This window comes from Drosophila biarmipes, chromosome X (genome assembly GCF_025231255.1).
Source record: "Drosophila biarmipes strain raj3 chromosome X, RU_DBia_V1.1, whole genome shotgun sequence".
NCBI lineage: Eukaryota > Metazoa > Arthropoda > Insecta > Diptera > Drosophilidae > Drosophila > Drosophila biarmipes.
In genome coordinates, this window is record NC_066611.1 from 13,429,026 (window position 1) to 13,451,224 (window position 22,199).

Consider the following 22,199-nt stretch of genomic DNA (forward strand, 5'->3'; position numbering starts at 1 on the left):
GGTTTCGAGCACCGAGTCGAGGGAAACCCAAGAATGTGGAATGCTTTCATAGACTCCAATTAAAAGTGTGATGCCCTTTTCGGGGTCTCCTGCTTTCAGACAGTGTCCCTTGAATGCTCCCCAAATTCCAATCATTTTTCAAAACTCGACTAATGTTTGATTGCGCTTGGAGTTCAAAACTTGACTTAGGTTGACTAACTCAAGAAATCTGGAATAAATCCTAGGCTATAATACAAAAATTGTGCTTTATACTTGATTTTCTTAATTATAAATAAATAATGTTGTAAGTGATTTAAGTGTGGCTGTTTTTACCTAGGTTTAAGCTATGTTTAGATTTATATATTTTAGAAATACATATCTAATATGTGCCAAGCCCTCAACAAAATTGCCTGCCTATTTCCTCTAATTTCAATTAAACTTAATAACTCTAGCAGGTATTATTCATTGCATTTTCTTCGCAACTCATGCTCGAGCTTGAGGAAAATTGGTGAAAAAACTATAAAACCCATTGTATTTATACAGTGGCACCCAGCCCCTTTTGCCTGGCCATTAAGCGTAACAAATTTTCACAGGGGCTGAAAAAGGGAAAATGTACGGGAAAAACAGAAGGAAACACGACAGAAGCCGACAAAAAGTTGAAGTTGAAGCCCCAACGGCAAAGGTCCAAAAGGGGAAAGTGTGGAAAAACTAAAGTTTGCACTAAACATCCGGCGGGAAAATGAGGAAAACGCCGCTGACGTTGGCAGGCATTTTCATAAAATTAAACACAAAATCCTGCTGATCGAGCACGGCGGCATTCCTCAATAATAGAAAAATACTCGGCAGCAGTTTACAATGTTGCGGTGATGTACGAGTCGGGATTTCAGAGCCACAAAATGTGTTGGCACGCACAGTCTACCGATGGGGAGGTTTGAACGCTAAAAGCTTTGAGGAACAGGAAAGTTTTACTTTAGAAAGCTATATTTATTCTGGAAATATGACTTCAATATTCCATTCTAAGAAAAGTAAACTATTTTTAAAATTTATTTATTAAATTAACACTTAAAGAAAGCTTAATTTTTTTGAAAAATAATTGTATCTGCCCAAAGTTGGCATAGTTTTCAATTTTATAAATATTGTTTTACAACTCATAGTTTTTTTAAATTTGTGCTTGTTCAATACAAAAAATTAAGCTTGAAATAAGAGTTTAAAGAATCTTAAATTTTTATTTTTATTTTTTGTAGTATCTTGTCTCAAAAACATAGTTTAGTTTATTAAAATATTATACACTTTTCAAATATGTTATGTAGCTCATATCCTTTTTAAATAAATAAACTAACATATTATTTATATTTTCTAGTAAAAAATCTTTTTTAAATTTCCTACTTTTTTTTATTAAGTTTTTACTTACAAATGTTTTTCCTGACCATATTTTTGTGGCTGATTCCCGGGGCCTTGGGTCCTGGGCTTTCGGTTCAAGGCCAAACGGCGAGGCTAATGCGAGGGACGCACCTTTTTTTCCAGTGAATGTATGTGTGTGGCGAGTTGTTAAATGGCACCGACACTTGACCCCTCACCCGACGCACACATTTATAAATATTTATATGCTCCATGTTTGTGTATTTCCTCCCACATGGTGTTTGTGTGTGCGGTTCTTTTTTCGGGACTGTCCTTCAGCACATAATCCTTTTTTATTGCAAATGACCACGCCAAGGAGGCGCCTGGACGGGGGCGTGGTTCTTCGGACAGCTCATAAGGCTCATCAACAAGTTCATTTTACGGTCAATTCATTAAAAAAAAAAATAAAACAAAAACGGGGAAAGGGGCGCATAAGTTTTGTCACTTTTTTATCTGTTTTCTCTCCTCATTATGCCCTCTATGCATATAGGGTGGTTTTTCAGGGGTATCAAGTCTGGGAATCCCACGATTTATCTTGGAAAATTAGAAAAAATTAAGAGGTATCAAATATCAAATTATTTTACCTTTAAAAGGGCTTTCAAAATTATTTATTTTTTTAAATAAACCAAGAAAATTTCATTATTTGGGATGGGAAAATATAGTAATTGCTTCTATAAAAATACGAAATAAATGTTAATAAAATCCGCCTTGTCCAGGGTATCCCCGGCGTCCATCACCTGCCATCCCATGCATCATCCTGTGTATTTTTTCTGCGTTTTATTACAATATTTTGTTGGCTCGGAGGTGTGGCCCATGTGTGCGCTGACCCTCATTTGCTGACATTTAGTGGCAGTTTTCAGCAACAATGTCAACGCTTCTGTGTGTTGATGGGCGGACGGGCCGGTGTTTTTTTCCCAGTGTGTTGGCGTGTGTGTGTCCCATGCTAAACATGTCAGCCAACCCTTCACCTTCTTTCACCTGATAATTTTTTGTAGCTCTGGCCTTCCCCCATTTTTTTTATTTATTTATTTAATTTCGCCTGGCTGTTTGGCTTGGCTTTAATTTTATGATTATTGTTTTTCCCCACTGCCGCGCCCACCTTTCGGGGCCAGTCTTTTGTTCATTTCTTAAGTGGCGCTTTATAATGTTGACAGTTTTATTGAGGCGCAAAATGTGTTGGTCATTTTTGCCTTTGTTTAGCTATTGCCCCTGAGCCCCCAAACTCCCACTCAAAAAATACGAAAGAAAAACTTTTCTCGAAGGTATGACAGATACACAAGGGTTTTGTGTGCGCTTGTTTTTTATTTTTATTCGGGGCAAGGCTGGCATGTTTGTTTGTTAAGCTTTAGTTCAGGACTTAAATCCCCTCATTTGGCAAATAACAGATTTCATCGCATACTTTCGGGCCAAATTGGTTGGCTAACGAGTGCGGCCGTAGTTGCTGCAAATCCGCTTGAAGTGGCGATCAAAGGGGCCATATGTTAACCGACTGAAAGCAGCAGTTAGAGATACTGTTTGGCTGACAATATGCTTGGAAAACATCAAATAAAATACTTTTAAAAATGCCACAATTAGCAACATGATTTACCATGCTGGCTGGCAACATTTTCAGGCAATTTCCCTTTCTTATCCGCGTTTGGCGATAAAAATTAAAGCAAAAATTACGCTGCTCGCTGTCTGCGTCTCCAAATGTTTTTATACCCAGCAGACTTTTTGCAGTGACAAAGTTTCCGCATTAGCAGACGAAAACTGTGGCATACATTCGCCTGCTTCATTACCCACCTTGGCGAAATCTGGGATATCTAAGGCCGATTCTGCCGGCTCTTTATTGTTGTTCGCCCTTGTTTTTTATATTTTCGGTCGTATGATTTTGCGGCTCATTTGGTTTTATTAAAATTTTCACGTTTTTCACGCTTATCAAACGCTCACAAGCTTTGATTGTGGCCCATCGCTCTGGTGTATCCCTTTTCTCCCGCCCCCCTTAGGAAAATTTTACATCCCGAACACAGACATCATCCCTTATGGGAGGGCCTTTACTTTTATGCTAATTTCCAAAAAGTGAAATGAATAAATGTCTTTTCAGGTCCGTGTGGCGGCGGGCTGCCTTTTTCGTTGCTTTTATTATTGTTATGGAAATTTTTATAGTTTCCCCATCATTTAGTTGCCCACACACAGCAAGGCGAACAATGTCTAAACGCTTTTTCAATTCAAAAGTTCCCCGAACATTTTTTGCATGGCGGCAACCTTTTTTGTGTGTGCGGCCAAAGTTGAGCATTTATTTTAAATACGCACAGCTGTGTGCAAAACAATAGCAGTATTTACCAGCTCTCAGAAAAGCAAACAAAAATGCTTGCAGAGCGTGCTCACAAAAGTTTTTGATAACTTCGGCAGGCTAATGCTATTTACTGACTGGAAATAAGTCGGCCGACTGGTGTATTAGCATTATTTTCGGTTGATATATTTGCTTAAATTAGCTGGAATACATGAAGCAGCATTGTTTTTCGAAAAACCGTATTTAAAATATCAATATTTTGCCCTTGGGTGTGTGGTCTTGGGGAAAAGGACCCTAGCCAATTTCGCTGTCATTTGTTCTAACAGAATTGTATGCAATAAATAAAAATTACACGTTCAACAATTTCTATCTGGGCCTGTGATCTGCTTTCAACAATGGCCGGCAGGGTTGCCACCCACGCTGCGAACCCCTTTTCTCTCATTTTTTTTCCTCCTGCCGCCCGCCCTTTTTGTGACCTTCTAATTGGATATGTTCGACGTTCAACGTTCAACGTTCGTCTTTGACTTTGGCTTTTGACTTGGCTCGACTTTCCTGGCCAGACAACGACCACATTCCTTTCGAGGATAAGCCAAGAACGGAGGAGGGGAGAGAAAAATGTCGCTGGCAACTCTTTTTCTGTGCGGCTGCAACCCTGACGGGGCAATCAGAACTTATGTTTACCCCAATTAAGGTGAACACGAGACCGTTTTTGCGATCCAATGAGTTAGAAACAAGATAAAGGACCCCAAGTCCGGACAATAAGCCCAGGCTCTGCGCAATCCGACCATCCCCGCTCCTTGGGATCCCACGTTTCGGGACCCGGGAACCCGTTCCTGCCCTGGTCACACTGGAAAATCGAAATTGAATTCAAATCAATCAAAAATGTTGTTCTAATTTTTGTGCGTATAATTAGCAAGTAGCAGTATTTTAGAAAGGAGTTTAAATATTTGCATAAAATATAAAAATATATTTAAGAAGACAAAAAAGTGTGAACATTTTAAAAACAAAAAAGTGTGACCAAGGTTGAAAATTGTTTATGATATGGATTTTGAACCTGTCATGCAGATGAAGTTTAATGCTTTTACTTAATTTTAAATTAAACTTATTAAGCAATTAATTTATTCAGCTAAAATAAATAAAAAATGGTGTTTATTTTTTCCCAGTGCATGCTTGCCGCCTGCTGCCATGCATGTTTATGTGTCCTCGTCCTTCTCACAACAATGCTTCAGGATCGGCGAGTGGCGGCGTAGGGGGGCCGGCCAGGGACGGGGAAAAAACGGATGGAAAAGGGGGCCCTCGAAGGACCAGCTCTGAATGCCGGAGCAATGATTAAAAATTGTGCAAGCGTGTGGCGGCCAGCGATGTCGATTGCGGTTCAACTTTCAGTCGCAAAACTGTGGCCGCTCCTCGAGGGGCACAATCGCAGGGGGGTCAGGGGTGATTAGGGGGCTCGAAAAAATGCCCCCTACCCGCCCCCTAGCAGAACACACAGAAAAACGCAGGCAGAGGCTCGGGCAATTCGCAAAATCCAAAAACCAAAGTCGTTCGCTTTTATTGTCATTTGTATGCGTGCTGCGTGGAAAGGGGCAGGGCGGGGCAGCGGCGTAGGTCGAATGGACCACCAAGGGGGGTTTAAAGAGGGGTTAAGGGGGGCTTAGACGCCCTAAGCCCGCCACTTGAGATGACAGCGTGAGGCGAGCCCGAAGGGAAAGCCCCAAAGTGCAGCCGCAAAATAAGGCAAATGAAGCGATAAAATGTATATTAATGTCAAGTGATCGTAAAAAGGATCAGTAGGAAGAGGAAGAAACGCGTTCACGCCAAAATAAGTGACTGGGTTCTATATTTTATTATTACTCCTTATTTATAAATTATTTTTAAGATTATTAGTCACACTGTATATTTTATTTCAAGTAATATATTTATAAATTAAAAGTTTTAAATTGTTTAGATAATTTAAAAATGTTTTCTTAAGCTGAAGAATTTATTTCTTCTTTTAATGTTTCATAAATAAATATTTTAAAGATTATTAGTCATCATCAAGAAATATGATTATAAATTAAATGTTTAAAATTGCTTAAATGTTTTTAAAACATATTCATAAGCTGAATAATTTTTTTCTTCTTTTAATGTTTCATTAATAAATATTTTAAAGATTATCTGTCACATAGTATATTTTATATCAAAAAATATGTTTATATATAAAATATTTAAAATGTAATAGATATTTTAAAAATGTTTTCTCAAGCTCAATAAATCATTTCTTTGTTTAATATTTTATAAATAAATAACTAACTCGTGCAATGATTGAAAAGTCTTCTGATGATTGGATTAAAGGCCCTGCAACTCTTACGTCTCCCCTCGTTACTCACGCGGGTTGCTCGAGAGTTCCGCTTCCACTCGGGAGGTGAAGCCTTAACCCTTTCCTGCCGGCCGATAACTTGCAGTGAACACGATTCCCCGATTCGGCCTCAAAATACTCATTAGCCATAACGACCACCCCGCAGGGGATGAGAGGCGGGCCGTATCCGGAGGATATAGTGGAGCTCTCGGGGCTCCGGGGCTGGGGATGTGGGATGGCTTATACAGGACTCAGGACATGCCGGCTGTGTCGATGTCCATGTCTATCTATTGTCAACCATCAGCCACGCATGCAGCGCCAGGATCAAAAGAGAAAGGAGCCAAAACCTGGAGCTCCGTGTCCTGCTTCCTCGGCTTTGTTTTCGGCTGGACGCTGCCAGACAATCCCTTCTGCACTGAGCGAAAACACTTTCTATTTAATACCAGAAAAATATTTTAAACAAATTACACTCATAGATATATAGTATAAGTTCTGTAAAAGGAATAATTAAATAAATGTTAAATAACTAAATAATTATTAAATTAAAGTTTTTCAAAACTGAGTCAATCCAAAAATATTGTAAGTGTACCTCTAAAAAATTTTGTGTACCAAAAAATTTCTACATACCTTTTATAATCTTTATATATTTGTTTTTTTTAAATTATTTTATTTATTATTTTTATATTTTAATTATTTTTATCCTTAGACATAAAAAATTTTAGAATCCTAAATTTCAGCAAAATAAATGTATATATAATTGCTTTTTATATTAAAGCGCTGCAAATATTAAAAACTATAAAGAAATAAGGAAATATTTAAACAACATTTACTCAGAACCTTTTCAGAACCAACCACAATATCCTGAGGAGTTTTCTCCCCGTGTAGATGGGACCCAGAGACGTGGCCTATCTGCGCCTTTCCACTATTTACACTCGGCTCATTTTATCTAGTTCGATTGGCAATTTATCTGGAAATGCTTTGTCCTGTGCTTACCTTTATAATTGGAGAGGCGAAGTATCGGTTTTTGAATCTTAATTTCTGTAAGGACAGGCAAAAGTTAACCGAGCACGGGGCTGTACGACGAGTCGCAACAAATGGAAATTCTGTGAGGCCTGAAATCCTTTTATAATGACAAAAGGTTTCCACCTCTAAGCGGATTACGGCAAGAGCAACAGAAGCACTTGGAACTTCAGACTCGAGCACCTTGATATTACGGCTCAGAATGGAGGTGGCGGGGCGGTTCTCGAGAAAGGCGGCCTTTCTAATTAGTTGGGCTTGCGACTGCGAGGAAAACTTTAATGGAAAATGGTTAGTCTTCTCTATAGAAAATATTTTATTTTTTTGGATTTTTAGGTACATTATTTAATTTATGTTATTTAGTTAACACAAAGTATTATTGTTATTTAACATTTCTTTGTTATATGGAAAAACAAATGCTTTTGGTTGTGATAGTTGAGCTGGGTTCTTAAAAACCTTGTTAAGATATATTTTAAAAAGGGGTTTTAAATTTAAAATTTGTTTAAACCTTCTTTGAAATAATATAGAGTATATTGAAAGAAAATAAAAAAGGTTATTATCTTTTTTAGGTACTCAAATTAACATTATTTCCGTCTAGTATTCCGTAAATTAACACACTCCAGGCTGAGGTTTTCCGGATCTCCAGCTGCTGTCCTGTTGCTCCTGCCTCTTCCTGACCCCCAGGACTCACATCTCGACGACCTCCTGGTCGCTGAGGTCCTCGGAAGGCGCCAAGGGCGGCCTGCCCCTGGGCAGGAGGAAGCGCACCTGTGGCACCTGGGCGGAGGGCAAGGTATGATGGGTGGCCGTTCCAGATCCCGTTTCCGGAGACGGCGCCGTGGTCATATGGCCCAGGCCCTGCTGCGGCCATCGGAAGTCGGCCAGGGGCTCTGCTCGCGAAGGGGACGCGGGAGCCCTCGAAGGACTCGCCGGATGCCACAGGATCAAGTGGGTGGTGATGTTGTTCACCCTGTTGGGATTCGAGGCCGGCACCGCCACGCAGAGCGGACAGATGACGGAGAGGCGCACCAGGCGGTGCTCCATCTGACAGTGCCGCATCAGGTCGCCGGCGGACAGGCCCATGCCGCCGCACAGTGGGCACGTGTAGCTGTCGGCGCACAGATCCGGCGTCCGCTCGCCGGCGAAGTGCAGCTCGCGGGCGGCGCGGTCCAGCAGGCACTGGAACGGGTGGCCCGGCTCGTGGTGTCCGCTGGCCACCCCGTTCTCGTGGCAGGCGGCGCACAGATCGTAGTCCGGGCAGCGCAGGCACTTGTAGCGGTAGTGGATCAGCCTGGTGCTGCCGCAGCCATTGCAGTTCACGTCCCAGTGGATCAACTCATCCAGGTCCTCCTGGTCAGGGCTCGGCAATGGCGACTCCTGCAGGAATGACAAATTTAAGAAATTTAAGTCGTGACAATATTTTGGGTTTTTTTCTCTGATTTTTTAAAGGCGGAAAAAATACGACATTAAAATTTTTGTCAAAAATTCGATTTTTCTTGTCGGTTTTTTAGTCGTCGTTTGGCCAAATCAAGGCCTACAGCTAAAAGGCCGACTGTCTTGAGCAGCTTGCTTCCTATGCTAACAATTCTTATATCTTCTACAAATATAAAATTTTTTTTCCATTTTTAAATTTTTTGTAAGGGGGGCATCATAATTTTTTCAAAAAATCTAAAAAGTCAAAAAGTTTGAGATGGAAATGCCCATCGATTGAATATTAAACAACGAGGTATGACATTCCTCGATCTGACGTTTAGTTTCTGTTTAGCAGCCAAAAACCTGATATTTTAGGGCGAAAAAATGGTATTCAGATTTTTGTGAAAAATACGAGATTCAGATTTTAGTAAAAAATTCGATTTTTTTTCAAGTTTTTCGATCGTAGCTCAGCCAAATCAAGGCCTACAGTTAAAAGTGTTTTTGTTTTGAGCAGCTGGCTTACTGTGCTAACGATCCCCATGAATTTAGGGGACATTTATTTTTTGACCCATTTTTGTTTTTTTTTGCAAGGGGGTGCCTCAAATTTTTTTTGGATAAAATCTGAAAAGTAAAAAATTTTTACATTTGAATGCCAATGGATTGGAGATTAAACGGCGAGCTCAACGAGGTATGACAGTCCTTATTGTGACCATTTTAAGCGTAATGCCAACAAAAACACTGCTTTTTTAAGTCCAAAAATTTCTATCGCTACAAATTTTTTCAAATTTGCAAGGTAGTTATTTCTATTTATCATTGCATTTCTAGCCGTCAAAGAGCAGTGGCCAAAATGTTAATCTCGAAAGAGACCATTTCGAGTGGACTATTTGCTGCCAGTGTGTGGCCCGTCGCAGGCCTCATCCGCGTCGAGGCAGATATGTGTTTAGCCCGAAATCCACTCCCCGACTCCTTGAAATATATACCGGCTTTCGGCTCGTTTTGGTTTCGTTTGTTCGCGCTTTGTACATAAATTTCATGCAAATTGACTAATTAATTTTTGCGCAATGGATTCTTATCGCATGCACCGGGCAATATATTTGCTATTTGCATAATGCACGTGTATTGCCGGGCTGTGTTTTCCAGGTGGGTTCAGGTGGGTTCAGGTGGGTTCAGGTGAGTTCAGGTGGGTTCAGCGGATGGGCCTAAGGCCAGCCCACGCACTCGCTTTTTGCCCCGGGCTGCCACACTGGAAACTATTTTGGCAGAGTCAAGGAGTGCCTAAATAAAAAATATAGATACAATCCATAAATAAAGCATCTATGTTTTCTGAGATTTAATTGCTTTTAAAGTACAATTTTTGTTTAAAAAAATATCCCTATTATTCCAGACCTTAACCATATTTTCCCCCATTTTTTTGCAGTTCATCCGCTGCGGTGCGGTAAAAACAACAACCATTTTAATGACGGATATTAAGCATAACCACACAACTAAACGCAGAGCGAACGGCGGGGTACACTGCGGGAAAACGGGGGGGGGCGAAATGTGCAGAGCTTCCGTGCTTTTCCCGCAGGACAGCGACTGACTTTAAGCCTGCCAAATATGCTGATTGCAGCAATAATGATGATTATGTTTGCGCGGCCTGCATGCGCGGCTCGAATTTGTTGGCCACAGCGGAAGGAAGTCGAAAGCATTGACAATGCCAGCGACACGAAACATGGCCAAAAGGGGTTGGCCGGGGGGCCACAGGGGCGCCCCAAAGGGGGACAAGTGCAGCCACAATGCCAACGACAATGACGAGCTGCAAAGGCATTTAACGACTTGCAAATGCCACTGCTCCTGCCACTTGACTACTCGACTGCTCGACTGACTGACAAACTGACTAACTGACATCCAACAAATGCGAAAAAGAAACATCTAGCGGGTTGGTAAGCGGCGGCTTATGGAAATATACAAGACCGCAGGACGCAAATCGGTCGGGGGAATACTCTATCTCAAGAAAATATTTATAGAAACACCCAAACTATCATATTTAATTTGTAAATATTTTTTAATGGCAATAGATATTTTATACGATTTTTTAAACACTTTCTAAATGTGTATTATTATTTGCAGAATAATTAATTCTTAAATAAATTATGACCTACTTAATTTAATAAATAATAAAACATATATTTTATATATCTATATTTTATATATTTATCTTTTATATATTTATTTTTTGTATATTTATTTTATATTTATTTATATTTTGTATATTTCAATTTAAATATTATATAAATTTGTTTGGTAAATAAAAATATTTATTTTTTTTACTCCAATAAAAATGTAATTTAAAAGGGAAAAGGAATATTCAAATTTGTTCATTTCTTTAACTCTCAATTAACATTTGTTTATTCTATTTTTCAGGCCTACGCATTGTTCAAAAATCCAGCAACTCTGCACTTTTTAGGGCATACACTGTGCAACAAAATTATTGCATTGCGTGCATAAACTTTTGCAGGGCCTGCGTATCCGAAACGCAGTTAGTTTTGCCCACCGCTTTTCCGCTTTCCACATTCCGAGCTCCCGACCCTCGGAAAAGCGGCCCTTCCATTCCGGATGAGTCTTTGCCTGTGTGGCCATATTAGCAAAGTGAATTGGTTTTTATTTGTAACGGAAATGTGGAAAATTATTTTCAGCTGTTCGGTCGTTTGGTGATTTGCATAAGTCGCAGGTGACAGTCGTCGCTGTTTTTTCCCAGCCTTGGTTCTCCCTCACCCCCATTTTCTTTCTCTGTACGAGCCGATCACACACTGAGAGATGAGTTTTTAAAGAAAAAATCTGACATTGCTAAATTGATAAACAATATTTCTAATATATTTTTATTTTTTTAAATGCCAAAAAAGTCAAAATAAATTTGGAAAAATTCCTTGATATTAATTTTCCATATTTATATATTGTAAAAATCTGTGATAAAGAAAATAACCAAATTAATAAAAAAAATATCTGGTTAATATTTATTCTAGTATATGTGCATTGAAAATTTATAGAATTCAAAATTAAATATTATTTCAAAATATATTGAAAAATGTCCATAAGTTATATATATATATATATTTTTTTTTAATTTATTTGTACGTATAAAAAATGCTATAAAAATAGTAGTAGCTTGTATATTTTTCAGTGCACATATCTATTTTTTGGAATTTGGCTATTTAAAAATTGCATTTTTCCACTCGTTAAATATTACTTTAAAAAATCTCTCATGTGCATAAAAATATGTGACAAAATCTGTGCTTTTGAGGCCCCAATCCTTGGGGCCTACTTTTCTCTCAGTGCCGCAAAGTGGCCCCCGAGAATTTAAAGCAGCAGCTGTGGCTTAGTCCGATTTTCCTCTTACCATGCATGCCCAAAGCGGCTTAAGTGAGCGGTGGGAACAGGACCAGCAACCGGCGAGCAGCGACTCGGGATCAGCAGGATGGAGGACCAGGAGTGCTTGGACTAGCCGCTGGAGTCCCAACTGGACAAGCTGGACAACCGGCGACGACTGACCGGCGGTGATAAGAATATCCGAGCGGACTTGGCCCCTTTTGTCCGCCGGCTATAAACACAGAGCACCAGACACTTGAGTGGGGAGTTTTGGGTTATTTTGTTTACGTCTCGGAACCGGCGGACTTATGTGGTTCTGGGGGCGGCGAGACGGAGCCAGGGGCGTGGCAGCGATCGCTGGCGGTGGCGCAGAAAAACTGAGAACCTAAGCGGATTCCAGCCATTTGCCATCTTGATGATTGATTCAATGCAAGTTTTATTTCGGGTATTTTTTAGGCCATTCGACAAGCGATTTTGGTATTTTATTTATGGCTTTTTTATCTTCCGCGTCGCCTTGACCAGCCATAAATTTGATGTCCAACAGAGAGGACACAAAATCGGAGCAGGGGCCATTTGTTCTCCCACATAAGATTTTAAAGATTTTCTAATAAAGAAATCTTTAAAAATTCGTTATACATTTAATTTTTTTTCATATTTCATAAGCACATAAATGTCAAATTTATTTTCAAATGCTTTCCGAAATTCGTTTATAAACATCATGCACATTTTATTTCCTTCATTGCCGCTTCATATTTGCCTCGCAAATACCAAAAAATGTCATTTAATTTTTAATTCGCTTAAAATTTGTATTGGTAAAATATTTTTTCTTAATAATATTTGTGTCAAATCGAAAGTGTACACTAGCAACATTTTAGTTTGCTCTAAGTTGATTTATTATTGTTGGGGAGCCCGCAAAAGATTGGTATTTCGGAATTTAATTCAATTTATTTTTCATTTCAGAGCTCGAGACTCGTGACTTTTGGCCAGAGGTCCTCGGAGAGATGCATTGGATGGATTTTCCGACCTGTCCGATTTTTCCGCCGCCCCCCTCATGAATTTTCCAAGGCCCCCCCGCTCCACCGATGACCACGGTTTTCCCTTTGAGCTGTGTCCTCTTTGGGTGTCCGTTGGCTTTGCAGGTTTTTCTGCATGTGGCCATTAACTGTCGGCTTTCCCCCTTCTTAGGGGGGGCTGCCCACGGCCATGGTCGCCCCCCCTTCCGCCCCGCCCCCCTTCAAAAAGCAGGGGCCGTCATCAGCATTGCAACATTTGCTGGCTTGACTTGCAGCTGCTCGTGGGAAATCAGTTTAATGGAAATTATAGCATTCGATTACTTCTCAAACTAAGCCTACATTCCGACCGCTTTTCCGACCGATTTCCTCCGGCCTCGCCCCGCTTTTCCATCGCCTTCCCATCGCTTTCCCATCCCACTTAAGTGGCCCGGATTGCGGCTCATCAAGGAGAAGGCAAAGGCATCCAGATCCAGGAAAATGGCCTCAGTTAATCGGAGTTTTTGCCAAATGCCTAAAAGTATGCAGCAAAATGAAAAAGGGGCCGGAGAGCCGGAAAATGCAGCTGGCGTTGGCCCGGAAAATCCTTCTGGTCCGAGCAGGTGAGCGGCATTTTCCATTTAAGTGACAAGCCAACGGACATCGCCGCCGCCCACAGAGGGAAAGCGATTCGCACAGATATGAGGGAGCCCCATGAGAGAAGACAAATGCTAATCGGAGCAGGAACTTCACCTACTTTCTACTCTTAACTTACACATAAATCAAATCAAATAACATTTACTTTAAGTGTATATATATATATATATATATTTAATCTTAATTAAGAGTATATATATATAAATTTATTTAATATTTAATTTAAGTGTTTTTAAGTTTATGTATATAACAACTTATATAATAAAAAAAAGGAATTATAAATGTTGTTTTTTATTTTCTCGTTGTTTAGAGCACAGTATAATAAATCATAATATGGTATGCTATGATATAAAGCTGAAAAATAATAAATAAATAATAATAAAAAAATATCAATATGAATTTTGTCTTATTTAAAATGTGGCTAAAATTTAATAAATCGTGTTTAGACTCCCAACTGGATGGGATTTTAGATGCAAGTCCAACGAAGTATTTTATTTCATTTTAAAATAGTATTATAAAAATAGTTAATAACATGCTTTAATTTAAATATAAGATATTAAATATTTAATTTTTTGTCCACTTACCTAACTTACTAACTTATTTAACAATTATTTAAAAGAAATATATATTAATTTTAATGTTAAATTTTATTTTAACTGACAATAAATGAATATATTTCATAGTAAAAAAAATGTTTATTTATAAAGTAACTTCATATGTGTAAGCATATTTAAAAATTAGTTTTTTAAAAGTATAACATTATATTGGGGGTATAAATTATGGCTTCTTAGAGATATATATATTTTCTTTAAAGGCAATTTAAACAAGTAGCTGGGTAAAATCTGAGACATGTATGGAGCATTTCTCGTTTTGTGTTCAACTGGGGAGTACGTGATGACCCCACACCCCCGGCTGTGTGAAGGTCACGTGTCCGCACTCCACACCCCCCGGAAAGCAGCGCCCCCCTGGAAAACAGCACCCCCCGGAAAACACCACCCTTTCGCTGCCTGTCGAATTTCGACAGTGAGTTTAATGAAGTGCAACGAGAACTGCAAGCAATTGAAATGCACTTGGCATTTTGCGGGGCTCGCTGGATGTGGGCTAAAAAATCTGCACCTGAAGATGCAGTGTTTTCCTCATTTGGCAGCATTTTGGTTGGGTTTTTCCTACACCCCCCACCCCACCTCCGTTTTTTTGTTGCATCATCAAGGGCCGCTGAGCATGCCACACGCATCGCCGAAATAAAAGTAAACACACGGTTGGTGTGCACCTCTGAATTTTCTTTGCGGCCGGTGGAGGGGGAAAACGGCCCAGCGGATGCATGGGAAAACTGTTCCCACTCTGTTAACGACTGCTGTTAGGTTTTCCTCGTTTTCCGCAGCCGACGTCGCTGCCCCAGCCGGCGCCTGCGCCTCTCCTGCAGCAGGTCCTTCGTGCCTCGAGCCCCCCGTTCGGGTCTGTCCTCGTCTCGGGGTGTTCTAAAATCGTTTTAGATCCCTTGCTTTGGGACGCGGTGACCCACCTCGGTTTCCTTGGGACTCGTCGCATTCGGCGACTCGCAGCGCACAGGAGCAGTTGCACGGGGCGTATGCGTGATATTCTCGCACTGGTCACTGGCCAGGGCCAAAAAGACGAGATGTCCGCACACAATTTGCATAGAGCCAAGAGGTGAAATCGACGGGGGGGGGGCTGCGTTTGTGTGGCATAACGCACTTGACTCGAAGACTTTGCAACTTGGCTTCGTTTGGCTCGACTTGCTCATTACGGCGCCGCTTATGATGATAATGCCCGGCCAGTGAAGGGGATCCATCTGCAAATAGTTGCTTCCACCAGGAAGCCCTGGCTGGCTCGAGGAGCAGCCGGAATCCGAGGAGGAGTGGGGCGAGCGGCTCCTCCAAGTTGTTCTCGGAATGACTGACTCTCTAGTCAAAGTTAAACTTGGTAATTGTCTAGTGCTTGAATGGTTAAGGAACTTTCGAGTTCGTGGAATTTCGGTCGACGGCTCAGATATCCAAGATGGCAAGTCTGCCTAATGAGAGGCGGCTGTAATGCGAGAAAAATTATAGGCATCGAATTATTAATTGGGGTTCAAGTTAATCAGTTAGGGGGAAAAGTGTTTGATTACCTCCAGAATGGAGAGGCTATTGAATATCATTTAAATGGTTTCTTTAAATTTGTATATAACATTATTTTACAATTTTTTTTAATCTAAAAATATGGCTTTATTATAATTGTGCTTAGTAAATAGCTTATTTATTATTTAAAATTACCAAATTCCCATTATATGGCTTTCAATTTTTAAAATTTTATTTATTATAATTTCCTTTTACTAAGAAATGAAAAATAAAATAATTGTATGTATACTATATAATTTTATACTTAATATTATAGATTTCTAATTGCCTATTAAATGGTTTCTAAATTTCATTTATTATAATTTACCTAAACCAAAAATTAAGAAATACTATAATAATACTACATTTAACAATATTTGCTGTGCCCAAGCACATTAATATATTATTCATTTTAATTTATAATATTGCCTATTGCATATTAAATGGTTTGCAAACCATTTTTTATTATAATTTACTTAATCGAAGAATTAAAAAATACTTTAATTGTTTTAGCAATGTTTGCTGTGCTCAAGCAGAGCCAATAAAATAAAATGCCACTAATGAAAAGCAAATAACCGAAAATAAAGCCAAAGGAGCTGGACAAAATAAATGCGCGTGCAAATAAATTATAATTATAATAAGTAATAAATAAAAGCAAATACAGCAAGTGGCGACGAGATGAGACTCCGCGCAGCGGTTTCACACGCAATTAACATATTCTCTCTGTTGCATTTAAATTGCTGCATATGGATTACGCGGTGGTTGCTGATCCCACCCACCGGAGGCCACCCACCGAAGGCCGCCCACCGAGCCACCGAGCCACCAGCACCACCCACTCGGTGCCTTCCTTCGCTGCTTCGCCGGGTCCTTTTTTTAATTACTTGTTTTTGCAGCACGTTTTTTATTCAATTACTTGTACAAATTGCAAACAGACAAAAAATGAAATGGCGAGCAAAAATGAGCAAGTACTCGGCGACGCTGGGGCATCAGGTGCCCGGATAAATGTTGCAATTTGTTCTCTAGCCCCCGACCTCTGACCCCAGCCCCTGCCTGCGCCCCTCCCCCGCCCCACGGCCGTCACTCTGCAGTCGTATTAAACAATTAACAAGTGTAATTGATAAACAATTAGCGGCATTATGAGCGAGCCGCAGTGCGAAAAAATGTTGAATTCACATATGCAAACGTATAAACAAAGGAAAATCGAGGCAAGAACCAAGGAAATCACAACGCAGACAGCTATACTCTAAGAATAAATTCAAATGTCCGCAGTCATGGAATTTTGCAAGACAAAAATGTCTTTTTTAACAAATTAAATTAAATAAAAAACTAACTTTTATAATTTTTTTACTATTAAATTTAGCAATATTTGGTTGATATCTTTACAGAGACTGTCAGTTAGAGTATGGAAAATGTATAAATAAACAAAAAACGAAACGAAGCCGAAGCTGAAGTCCATGTAGTACGTAAAAATGGTTGATAAGGCGAGAATAATTTGTTTATGGAACCAGGCAATTCTCAGAAACGCTAATGACTACCGCAAACAACTCGACGAAAAAAACAACAAATTTATAAATTGACATTATTTTTGGACAGCATCTCGACATAAATACTTTTGGTGGTGTGCCCTTTATAAAACCAGAATTTGGTGACATCAAGAAATCTTTTAAATAGAATAAAATATCATAATATCTACCTTAAGTAGGCCGCAAAATAAAATATTTTTTGTAACAAAATTAATAAATTAAATAGTAATATATGTTTACTGTAATATATTCCATAATCCGATTATAAATAAATATCATAAATACTAAAGAAAAATTTAAAATCAAACAATAATGTGCAAAAGTGCTCATAGAAAAATTTACAAAATATATTTTGTAATAAAAATCCAACAGTCAAAGCTATTTAAAAAAAAAACAAACAAATTAACAAAACCCTGCCTAAAATAATTTTTACTCTAACACTTCTTTATATTTATATTTACATAAATATTTTTTCAAGTGCGAACCACTGTAGAGGTATTGTAAGATGCCTATATAGCCTATAGTTTGTGCTGTAGGGTGCCGAAAAAAAATCCCCTGAAAACTAAAGAATTGCTTAAAAAAATTTCAATGTATAATGACAATTTATAGACGTTTTTCTAGCGGCCAGCCCAAAAACCAGTCGGATGGTGTACGTCCTCCTCCATCTGTGGGAGGAGGAGGAGGAGGAGGAGGAGGAGGTGGGAAGACCGTCTGGGGTCTCGAGAGCCGCTAAGTGCCGTCTATATAAGCAAACACCCGGCGGTGATCTCCATTTAGTTGTCGAGCCGAGGGAAATCTAAACAGACGAAAATGCGAGCATCCGCAGTGTTAGTCGGCCTGCTGCTGGTGGCCAGCTGCTCCTCGATCCTGGCCAGGCCGCAGGACAGCAGCAGCAGCTCAACCACCAGCACCACCACCCCGAAGCCCGAGGAGTCGACCACCAGCACAACGACGACCACGGAGAAACCCAAGTCGGAGTCCACAACTCCTAGTACCACCACTACTAGCACCATTCCCAGCACCACCCCCAGCACCACCCCCAGCACCACCCCCAGCACCACTCCTAGCACCACTCCCAGCACCACCCCCAGCACCACTCCTAGCACCACCCCCAGCACCACTCCCAGCACCACCCCCAGCACCACTCCCAGCACCACTCCTAGCACCACTCCCAGCACCACAACCACCACCACCACTCCAAAGCCGGATGAAGATGAGGCCGCCAAGCTGCTGCAGCAATGTGCCGAGCTGACCCACCGGAAGAAGCGCGGTGGTTCGTCCTCTTCCGAAGAGGACGACAGTGGTGAGAAGAAATCGGCGAAGAAAGAGCGCAAGCAGTTGAAGAAGCTCTGCAAGCAGTTGAAGAAGCAGCAGGAGCGCAAGCAGGAGAAGGCCCAGAAGTCGGCCCTATCCGAACTGGCCGATGCCCTGCGAAACTACAACCAGAAGCAGAAGAATTAAAGAGAGAGTCTTCTATTTTTTTTATTTTTTTTATTTTATAGTGTATTTTATTTTATTTAACAAAAATCAACGAATAAAAAGGTTATGACATTTACAAAAAAAATTGTTTAGAGATCTATGTTTTGGAATTCAATAGACGAATAAATTTATAGCACTTTAGTAAAAAAAAAAATGGTTCAAACAAAAGTAGATAAATATTTTATTAATTCTATAAGGGTCAGAGCTCAGTATTTTTTTAAAATTAAGCTCTTTAAATTTGTATGTTAAAAAGAGAATTTAATTATATTTTTGAAGGGTATTTTTAAAGTGAAGCTCCCTGTGTTTATTTAAACATTATATTAAAAAATACGACCTTGGCTTAAAGTTCTTATGTATAAAAACAGTTTCGGGTTACGTGGGTGGCTTTTTGTGATATAAATTTCTATTTTTGTGCGCATAACTTGCCCCATATTTTTGAATATGGATTGGAAAAAACCTGCACCACTAACCAATTTGTTTGGGCTTTCGTTTTTTCGCTTTCAAAGCCAACAAATCAGGCAAAAATCCTAGAAAGTGCAAACAAATTCGATTTGTAATCGATTTTGACTTTATTTGTTTGTACATTAGCACTGCATACGTCAACAAAATCACACAAAACGTGGACAAGTTTCCGATTCACAACTTGTGCAAGGAGAAAGTTTCTTTTTAGCTTCAATTATTCATCTTAAATGTAGATTTTTTGTGGTGCCAGTTGCTTAAAAAGCGGTTCTATTGTGTTTCCCATTTATTGTATACATGTGCAGTCCAGCCTTGGCAAACAAGTGTGTGATTTATTATTAGTTCTTAACTACATCCGCTGAGCCCAACCAGAAATGAAGTCCAAAAATAAAGCCAAACCCGTTTTTGGGGCCTTGCCGGGCAGTTACAGGCATTTTTACAAGAGCAATTCGATACGCCGAAATATATTAAAACAGAGACCAACAGAAATTTAATTAAAATTCAATTGGACTGGCATAGATCTTCGGAACACGTTTCAGATTTCTGGTTCTGTTTTTCTGCATAAGCGAACCTCCTTTTCTTTCGGCCAGTTGTGGCTTGAGGTCAATTTGAAAATGCGAGCTGCTGGCCAAGAAAGCAATTTGCATAATCAACATATGAGAAAATCAAGCGCAAAGAGACGTGAATTTTTGGACAGCAGCGAAAATCGAAGAAGAAATATGAATGCTAATTAGTTTGAGCCATTGAACTCTGCTCGCTGGGAAGGGGATGTCGGCAGGTGGGGGACTGCCTCTAGTTCACTGAAAAAAAATGTTTTATAACAAGTCATGGTTACTGGCATGTTAGTAAAATAAAAGTTATCAAACTGCCACGGTATTAAACATAAAAGTTGTATACTGGTGTCTAAAAGTATGCAATGAAAAGTTTTTAATTGCTATGATACTGTGAACTCCATTGATAAATATTTTTCTTTTATTTGTATTATAATTTTTGTGGTCTAAAAATATTTAAAATATCAATCCACAATATTGAATCTTAAAAAAAAAGTAAAGGTGACTAAAAGTATGCAGTAATTTCTTTAACAAGTCAAATGGGTTCTGTTTGCGCTGCATACTTTTAGACACTTTAATATTATATCTAATACTTGGAATTTCTGTGGCTTCAAAAAATAGAACAAAAAGTATTTAGTTTGGCTAGTTTCGGGCAGTGGACACCCTGGCCAAATGGGTCGCCCCTGGCCCATTCTCCGGCTGACACGCTTTGAACCCGCAGACTTAATTATGCAAAAATCCCGAAGCGAAAGGGGGCGAGGAGAGATTCTGGCCGCGGTGCCGTTAGCCAGAGAGTTGATATAACCCGGGAACGCGGCCGGAATGGCGATTCAGTCGATCGAGCGGCGAACAAGAGCTAAGAATATGATGTGCGGCAAGGGATTCGGGATGATCCTGGTCCTGTTCTGGGCCACGGCCCTTTCCAGCGACCTCGCGCTGGTGAGCGGTAAATTTGCCAGCCCTCGCTGCCCATCCAGCTGATGAAGTAACATTGTTTTTTTTTTCTGTGCTTGTTTCTGTTCTCCGACATGTCAAAGGTCAAACGGTGGCGCCGCTGACGAGCTCCACCAGTGCGCCGCCCAAGCTGGAGGTCAAGCCCACGAAGCCCATGATAGTCAACGCTCCGCCCAAGAAGCATGTGCCGATGAGCCCGGAGGCGCCCAAGCTAAATGGCAGCAAGCCCATGCAGGTCACCGGCTTCATCACCAAGTCGGGCAACATCTACGAGATCGAGGACAAGCGCGGCTCCATCGGCGCCATCGAGGGCCGGCAGGCGGACGAGGGTCAGATCGTGTGCAACTACGGCACCGTGGTGATCTACAGCGATGTGCCCTGCGACCAGGTGAGGAATGTGCGCGTGGGCGAGGTCAAGCCGCTGAAGGAGCAGCCCTCCGAGGTCAGCACCGAGAAGGGTCCCGCCGAGGGCGAGCAGCAGGAGCAGGAGCAGCAGCAGCAGCAGGACGTGGCCGAGGATCAGAGCCAGGACGCGGACCAGGAGCCGGCCGAGGAGCAGCCCAACCATCCCAGGGGTCAGTCGCAGAACAACCGCCGGCGCCGCCGTCGCCCGCAGCAGCAGCAGCAGAGGTTGCAGCAGCAGCGTCGCCGGCGACAGCAGCAGCAGAAGTTGCAGCAACGCCGGCGCAACGGAAACGGCAACAACACCGTGCGACGTCGCCGCATTCGCAACAACAACGGCAACCACAGGAACCGCCAGCAGCAGAGACGTCGCCGCCCCAACAACAACAACAACAACAACAGGCGCCGCCTCAACAACAACAATGGCCAGCGACAGCAGCAACGTCGCCGCCAGCAGCAGCAACGCCGGCGTCCCAACAGCAACATCAATCGACAGCAGCAACAGCGACGTCGCCTTCGCGACGGCAACAACTGAGCGGGTTAAGGAGAAGCGGGTTAAAGCCACCTCCTCCGACCAGCGACCAGCGACCTGCGACCTATAACCTACGACCTCTGAGCCCCGAACTCCCCGAATAAAGCAACAAACAAATAAAACAAACAAACAAACGAAAGCCCCAAATGGAAAATTCACTTTGAGCTGGTCTTTTTGGTCTTTCTGGGGAATCAACACGGGGCAGTAATTAAAACAAGTGCAGTCCACGGCGAGAAAGAGATGGCTAGCGGGCTGTTAGAAAGAGACGGGCGCTAGCGGCTTAACGGCGGGCGAAAGGGAGAGAAGATAGCTTTAAGTTCGCCAGAAGCAAAATAAATGGGTTAAGACAGTCAGGACAGGGGATAAAAGTCAGGGAAAATTATAATATATAACATTTTCTAGAGATAATTTAAGTAAAGTAGAAAATTTATAAAAATGTGTTTTAAAAATTGCAAACATTTTTTTTCAGCATCAAAATACAACATTATATTTCTTTAAGTGCTTTAAGTGATGAGGTTGAATATAATAGCAAATCTTACAATCTAAACTTTATTATTCATTGCCTATAATCAGTCATTAAGTTGGCCATTATCCCTGGAAAAAAATTCCAAAAATTGTATAGGCAATTATTTTGATTTGCTAATATACATACCATCAAGTCTTATTATCTCTCTTATTGGTACTGGCTTACTCTCAATTCTAGGGGTTCTTAAACGTTCAAAAAAAATTGATTTGTACATATTTTCAGCCCTACATTTTGTTGTATAGATCCTCTAA

At 40.7% G+C, this 22,199-nt stretch overlaps 3 protein-coding genes across 3 annotated transcripts; 2 read left to right on the top strand and 1 right to left on the bottom strand.

Moving 5' to 3' along the window:
* Positions 1 to 7,691: 7,691 nt before the first annotated feature.
* On the bottom strand, positions 7,692 to 15,065 carry LOC108025685 (uncharacterized). Its single transcript, XM_017096220.3, has 3 exons — positions 14,931 to 15,065; positions 11,794 to 11,994; positions 7,692 to 8,381 (listed from the first exon to the last, which is right to left on the bottom strand). Exons 1-3 carry the CDS (start codon positions 15,063 to 15,065, stop codon positions 7,692 to 7,694), a joined length of 1,026 nt encoding a protein of 341 aa, XP_016951709.2.
* Positions 15,066 to 17,803: 2,738 nt separating this feature from the next.
* LOC108025645 (uncharacterized) lies at positions 17,804 to 18,618 on the top strand. Its single transcript, XM_044093129.2, has one exon. The coding sequence runs from the start codon at positions 17,856 to 17,858 to the stop codon at positions 18,504 to 18,506; it is 651 nt and encodes a 216-aa protein (XP_043949064.1). The 5' UTR covers positions 17,804 to 17,855; the 3' UTR covers positions 18,507 to 18,618.
* Positions 18,619 to 20,398: 1,780 nt separating this feature from the next.
* On the top strand, positions 20,399 to 21,425 carry LOC108025658 (probable serine/threonine-protein kinase dyrk1). The gene is made up of 2 exons (XM_017096197.3): positions 20,399 to 20,480; positions 20,572 to 21,425. Exons 1-2 carry the CDS (start codon positions 20,399 to 20,401, stop codon positions 21,423 to 21,425), a joined length of 936 nt encoding a protein of 311 aa, XP_016951686.1.
* The last annotated feature ends 774 nt before the right edge of the window (positions 21,426 to 22,199 follow it).